Source organism: Lepidothrix coronata, unplaced genomic scaffold, assembly GCF_001604755.1.
Source record: "Lepidothrix coronata isolate B3197 unplaced genomic scaffold, Lepidothrix_coronata-1.0 Scaffold14, whole genome shotgun sequence".
NCBI classification, from domain to species: domain Eukaryota; kingdom Metazoa; phylum Chordata; class Aves; order Passeriformes; family Pipridae; genus Lepidothrix; species Lepidothrix coronata.
In genome coordinates, this window is record NW_016690194.1 from 4,283,598 (window position 1) to 4,291,007 (window position 7,410).

The window sequence follows — 7,410 nt, forward strand, 5'->3', positions numbered from 1 at the left end:
CGCTCTCAGTGAAGTTCGCCTTCACGAGGAAGGAAGCCTGAGAGAAGATGGTGCTGCTTAAACACTCTTTTGGTCAGGTAAACCCAGAACTGAAAAACATCTCTCGGGTGTCGGCTTCATGATCAAAATCTCTATTCTTTCCAAACTCGAAAATCTGCCGACAGGTCACTGTGATCGCATTATCTCCCTACACCTTCCACTAAACAACAACCAACATGTTGTCATCTTTAGCATATATGCCCCAACTCTCCAAGCTGACCCTGCCGAAAAAGATAAATTCTACAGTGAACTGCACCGCCTAACCCAAAAGGTACCTGCAGATGATAAGATCATTATCCTTGGTGATTTCAATGCCAGAGTAGGTAAGAATTTTGAAGCATGGAAAGGAGTATTAGGCAAGCATGGTGTTGGAAACTGCAATGATAATGGTAGCCCAAGACTCAGCAATTCAGTCCATCACGCAACAACCTGTGAAGTATGAATTGGATACTGCCCCCACTTTAGGAGAAACTCTCAAGGCCATACAGCAGGTAAAAATCAGCAAGGCAGCTGGGGTTGATGGAATTCCACCTGAAGTCTGGAAACATGGGGGCCTTGCACTCCATACCAAATTTCACAAGTCTGTGGTGCACTGTTGGGAACTAGGCGAACTCCCATCAGACCTTCGAGATGCAGTAATCATCACTCTGTATAAGAAGAAAGGAATTAAATCAGATTGCTCAAATTATCGTGGTATTACTCTGCTCTCCATTGCTGGCAAAATCCTGGCAAGAATACTCTTGAACAGACTAATACCCGCTATAGCAGAAGAAATTCTACCTGAAAGCCAGTGTGGTTTCAGAGCCAACAGGAGTACCACAGACATGGTATTTGTCCTCAGTCAACTGCAAGAGAAGTGTAGGGAACAGAACAAAGATCTCTATGTAACCTTCGTCGACATCACCAAGGCTTTCGATACTGTGAGCAGAAAAGGTCTGTGGCAGATTTTGGAACAGATTTAGGTTGTCCCCCTAAATTCCTTAAAATGATCATCTCACTCCATGAGGATCAGCATGGCCAAGTCAGATATGGCAACACACTTTCTGAGTCCTTTCTAATAAAGAATGGTGTGAAACAAGGCTGCGTTCTCGCTCCAACCCTATTCACAGTCTTTTTCAGCATGATGCTCCAAAGGGCCACGGCAGACCTCGAGGATCAGGACGGTATCTACATTCGATACCGTACTGATGGAAGCCTATTCAACCTAAGGCAACTGAAGGTCCATACCAAGACCTTAAACCATCTTGTCTGGGAGCTGCTTTATGCTGATGACACTGCCCTTGTTGCCCACACAGAAGCAGCTCCGCAGCGCTTAACATCTTGCTTTGCAGAAGCTGCTGAGCTCTTTGGGTTGGAAGTCAGCTTAAAGAAGACAGAAGTTCTCCATCAACCTGCACCTCAGGATGTCCCCCATCATCCCCACATCACCATTGACCAGTCAGAGCTTAAATCAGTCCAGCAGTTTAATTACCTAGGTAGCCTCATCTCCTCGGATGGTAAGATTGACGGAGAGATAGACAACAGGTTAGCAAAAGCATATAGTGCTTTGGAAAGCTTCATAAAAGAGTTTGGTGAAATAAACACCTGAAGAAAAGTACAAAGATCAGTGTTTACAGAGCCATAGTGCTGTCTACTCTCTTATACAGATCTGAATCATGGGTCATCTACCACCACCACCTGCGTCTCCTAGAACGCTTCCATCAACGCTGCCTCCGTACAATCCTAAACATCCACTGGTCAGATTATGTGACCAATACATCTGTTTTAGAACAAGCAGCAGTCACAAGTATTGAGGCCATGTTGCTGAGAACACAGCTGCCTTGGGCAGGGCATGTCTCAAGGATGAAGGACCACCGCCTCCCTAAGATCCTGCTTTATGGAGAACTTGCCACTGGCTGCCGCATGAGAGGAGCCCCGAAGAGAAGATACAAGGACTCCCTGAAACAACAACTCAGCCTTGGCCGTATTGACCACCACAACTCTGGCCTCCAACTGGGAGACCTGGAGACACACCATCTATAACGCTGCTGTTTCCTTTGAGAACGCACGCAGGATCACTCTTGAGGAGAAAAGGCAACGCAGAAAGAATCGTGTCTTGCAGAATATACCATCTAAGGAGTCTTTCTGCTGTGCCTTTTGCAACCCGACATGGCTATCTCATATTGGCCTTTTCAGCCACCAACGCGCTTGCAACACAAGTGGGTAGAGCCCTTCCTAAATCTTCGTTCGCGAAGCCTAGCCATGATGACATGAGATGACAAACTCTTCTTGATCACAGAAAGGACAGATTTATTGCCTTGACAAATGCAGTATTGTCATTCCTGTAGGTATTTGACAGGCATTTTTGCAGTTAACTTTCTCATCACATTAAGCAGTTTCCCTCTTCACCTGTTTTCCAGGTATTTTTAATGCAGTTTCATTTTTAAGAACCACAAGACTTTGTTCCCCTGTGTGCATTTTCTTACTTTTAATATGGAACAATTTAGTTGCACGTTTGTTCAGCCCGTAACACCGGTCTTGCTGTCATTCTAGTTAGATTTTCATAGTGAAAGGAAGAAGGTTGCTATTCTTTCAGTACAGTGCCGAACAAAACACATAGTCATACCTCCAGGAAATACAATAAATATATTAATACAGACAATATCAGATATTTTTTACTTCTTCTTCATGGGAAAAAAACCCCAACATTTCATTAACATGCTGAAGGTTTCAAAAAATTTTACAAGTTAAATATTTACTGCCTTTTATTCACTAATGGAAATTATTATTGCAATGACTCCCAGATAGTGTTAGTGACAATTCTTAAGAGAAACTGCTAGAAAAGAGCAAGCAAATAATCTCCTAACTATGCTCTAAGGAGGTTTGCAAATCTATTCCATGCATATCCATTCCATGGATACCTTGTCTTCTATCTGACTCTCAACAAGAACCATGTAGAAAATATATTTTTTAAATGAAGCCATTTTTCTCACTTCTTTACAGCTAAAATTTAATAGAAGTTTTCTACTGAAATAAAAACAAACAAACAGCTCAGTAGGAAAGCAAGACTAACATTCCATTAATGATATCAATACTTTCATGGTTTTGCTTTTTAGGTTGAACTAGACAAAGGAGGTTCTATTTATTCAAAAAGACATATATCTCTTGATGCAAATAGATGTATTCACACCAGTATTTTCAGTTTTTCATTTCTTTAAGACCCTAGTAAAAATGACAAAAATCTCTGAAGTACTACAAGTTATGACAACATGAATAACTACTTCCTATCTTCTGGATTAGGCAGCTCTGTTACTTACAGCACAAATTCTCTGAAACTTTCTTTCAGTAATAAGCTGTAATGAGTCTAATCATTGTGGGAAGTCAAAGAGCTTTTTCCAGTGGCTTGCTGTTGTAATAGCTATTACAGAATACTTTATAGATTCATTCTATTTCTATGAATAAGAATTATGATCATAGGGCAACTGAAATTAATAACCAATTTTGGCGGATACTACTAAATAGGTTCTGAATTAAGTACTAGTTAGATACTAGTGTTGATAAAATGAAGCCTTCCCACATAATACAGCGTATGTTGCACATAGTTCAACTGAAACTGCAGAATGGCTGCTGTCATGAGTCGTGCAGTGGTGCTCTTTCTTTCCTAACTCATATTTTTTCAGATAGTGTACTGTCCTGAACTTGACATGAAAATGATGCAGGTTTAGTACCCATTCAAAAAGAAGGCTACTTCCCCCCCCCTCCTGTCCTTAAAAATCTGATAGCACCTGCTGATTCAGCTGACTAGTACATCTTGTCTAGTACCCTTCTTGGATGCGTATGTTTGCATGTAATTTTGATTCTAGGCCTTTAGAAGTGTAATTGGTAGCTTACAATGATTCCTTTGAACAAAAAAAACATAAATCAAGCCCAAATATTTTTTGGTGGGGAGAGAGAGATAAATTCTTTGAATTGAGATTTTATGCTACTCTCTTGACAGCATCTCAACAGCTGTCTTGTGTGCAGATTTGAGCTTTTGTTGTGCAAGTTGGGCCACAGCAAGCACAGTAAAAATCAAATATAAAAATAAGTTAACACTTGTAGCCAAGCCTGTTAAAATTAGCTAACCAAATTATATTAAATCATCCATCTGTTTGTTACATTATCCTGACAATAATAATGGTAAAACAAATTTACTGACTGTGTTTTATAGAGTGTACTGTCTATAATTTTATTTTTTAATTTACAGACTGTAACTTATGGTTATTTGCATTGTGCTATTTTATTTACACAGATACACTTTCTTCACCATTACATATTTAATAATCAAGTTATTAATTTTAAGATGACTTCTAAACAGACAGAATGATGTGGTAATTACCATTTTAATCAAGATATTTCATTTCTTTGTTCAGATTACAGTAAAAAAGTGTAACCTGGGAGTCCTCTTTAGTTTCTTTTGGCCCTGTCAAAGACAGGCCTGTACACATTACTTTGAAACACAAAGGTCTAGATTCCAATTACCAATTCCCCCCCCAAAGACCCCAATTTCCCCCAGAGACCCCAGATCCCCCCCAAAAAACCCTATTTCCCCCCCCCAGACCCCAATCCCCCCCCCAGACCCCAATTCCCCCCCAAAGACCCCAATTCCCCCCCTCAGAGACCCCAATTCCCCCCCAAAACCCCAATTCCCCCCCCCAAAGGAAGACTGTCAAAGAAATATTTGTCCTCCCATTTTTCCCTTTAATTGCTCAGTTCAAGGAGTCATAAAGTCAAGTCCTCTGTGTATCTCATACAACATAGGGGGAAAGTCAGATCCCTAGAGTGCAGTCAATTAACACCAATACATGGAGCACAGCTCACAGGGGACAGTAAGTTATCCAAGGTTTCTTTTATTCTCCTATTTCAGAGAGGCTGCACAATGCCTGTATTCACAGTCTATGCTGCTCACCCCATTCATTCTGGAAACAGAATGGAAACAGAAATGGATGGAAACAGAAGTGTCCCACCCTTTGCATTCAAAAAATGGCAGCAGCACTGGTAGTGGTTGAAGTACTAGGAAGTTAAATATGTCTTCTAGACCTCCTTCATCCTGAAGCAATTCAAACTACTGTCTTCCCATGGCTTGGACAGGTGTGCTCTTCACTGGGTAAAAAGCCATCTACACAGCAGGGCCTGGAGAGTGGTGGTGAATGGAGATACATCAGGCTGTTGGCTAGTCAACAGTGGGGTTCCCCAGGACTTAGTGTTGGGGCCAGTTTTGTTAGGTATTTTTATCAATGACCTGGATGAAAGGTCGACTGAGTTTCCCCTCAGTCAATTTCCAGACAATACCAAGTTGGGTGGGAGAATGTTGATCTGCTGGGGAGAAGGAAATCACTCCAGAGGGATCTCGACAGGCTTGATCAGTGGGCCGAGGTGAGATTGCACCTTGAATTCTGTGTTCAGTTTTGGGCCCCTCACTCACTACAGAAAAGACATTGAGATGCTGGAGCGTGTCCAGAGGAGGGCAACGAGGTTGGTGAAGGGTCTGGAACACAAGTCCTGTGAGGAGTGGCTAAGGGAGCTAGGAGTGTTTTAGCCTGGAGAAGAGGAGGCTCAGAGTAGACCTTATTTCTGTCTACAACTACCTGAAAGGAGGTTGTAGTAAGGTGGGGATTGGTCTCTTCTTCCAAGAAACAAGTGACAGGACAAGGGAAAATGGTGTCGAATTGTACCAGGGGAGCTTTAGATTAGATAATAGGAAGAATTTCTTTGTTTGAAGGAGGATCAAGCATTGGAACAGGCTGCCAAGTAAGTGGTGGAATCACCATCCTTGGAAATGTTCAAAATTCATGTGGATATGGGACTCGGAGTCATAGTTTAGTGGTGAACATGGTGACATGGTGGTGTTAGATTAACAGTTGGACTTGAGGATCGTAGTGGTGTTTTCCAGTCTTCACTATTCTAAGTTTCTATGATTCAGAGCCCCATTTTGTCAACAAACAAGAGTGGAAGAAGACTAGCTTGACTGAAAAGGTAACTCCTCTTGGGACTCAGCAGGAAAAGGAAATTTTATGACCTATGGAAGAATTCAGACATTGCAGGAAGAGTACAGAGCTGTGGTTCACATAGGCAGGGAGAAGACGCAAAAAGACCTAAGCTCAGCTGGAGTTGAAACTGGCTGGTGTTTTGTTAGACAAGAAGAAAGTCTTTTTTAGGAATGTTAATAGCAAGAGGAGGTCCAAGAAAGTCATTTGACCACTATGTATTGAAGGTCATTTGGGAAAATGGAAGAGCGGAGGTATTCAATAGGGCTTTTTATCCCAGTCTTTAATAATACTGATAGACCTTGGACAGTACACTCCTCTGATTTCAGCATTTGTGCAGCCTCACCGTGAGTACTGTATGTAGTTCTGGGTGCCTTAATCTGAGGAGGATGTGAAGATCTTTGAATGCATCTGGAGAAGGAGAACAAAGCTGATGGAAGGACTGGAAGGCATGTCCTGTGAGGAGTGGCTGAGGATTCTGATTTGTCTGGTTTGGAGAGAAGGAGGCTGAAGGGTGACCTCATTGTTCTGTAAGGCTTCCCGAGGAGGGGAAGTGGAGATGGAGATGTTGATTTCTTCTCTGTGGGATCAAGTAACTGGACAAGGGGGAATTGTTCAAAGCTGTGACAAGGGACAGTTATTCTAGAGATTAGGAAGCATTTCTTTTCCAAGAGAATGATCAAACGATAAAACAGGCATCCTGGAGAGGTGGTTGATGCTTAGAGCCTGTCAATGTTTGAGAGACATTTGGACAATACCCTTAATATTGTGCTTTAGATTTTGTTCAGCCCTGATGTGGCCAGGGAGTTGGACTAGATGATAGTTTTTGGTCCTTTCCAAAGAACTATTTTATTTCATTCAAAGAGCAGATCTCATTTATTGTGGGATAGATGTAAAACAGGAACATCATTAGAAGTAGTCCAATTAGTCTTATAAAATATTTACATCTCAAAAGCACCAGTATTCTCAAAGCTGGATGCAAATGCAATGAAGAGAAAAGGAAGAGGTGAGTGTTAGCTGTCCTGAGCATACCTTCCATTTCTTTCCATCTATCAGTTATTTCCTAATGCCTGCATCCAGTGTTTAGCTCTGTATTGGGAAGTGACAGTATCCCAATGCTGGTGTAGCAGTGCATCAAACGGGCTCAAAAATGAAAGAAAACCCTGCATAGAACTGTTTCTAGTTACAAATATTTAAAAATCTGAAGGGACAATTACAACAAATTGATCTTCTAGCAAAATTTTCTGTTCAATATTTTTCTGTTCAAAATTTTCTCTTCAATTCAAAAATTTTCTGTTCAGTTGTTTAACATCCCTGTAACTTGTACTTAATCACAAAATATTTCAGAAGGGTGGTAATTTGATAT

The 7,410-nt window shown here is 41.3% G+C and overlaps 1 protein-coding gene across 1 annotated transcript; it reads left to right on the plus strand.

Moving 5' to 3' along the window:
- Window positions 1-584: 584 nt before the first annotated feature.
- LOC108493064 (RNA-directed DNA polymerase from mobile element jockey-like) lies at window positions 585-1,165 on the plus strand (the record flags this gene model as incomplete). Its single annotated transcript, XM_017806055.1, is given in 2 exon segments — window positions 585-995; window positions 998-1,165. Coding segments are annotated over 2 exon segments (579 nt in total), but the record flags the coding sequence as incomplete, so codon positions are not given.
- Window positions 1,166-7,410: the final 6,245 nt, after the last annotated feature.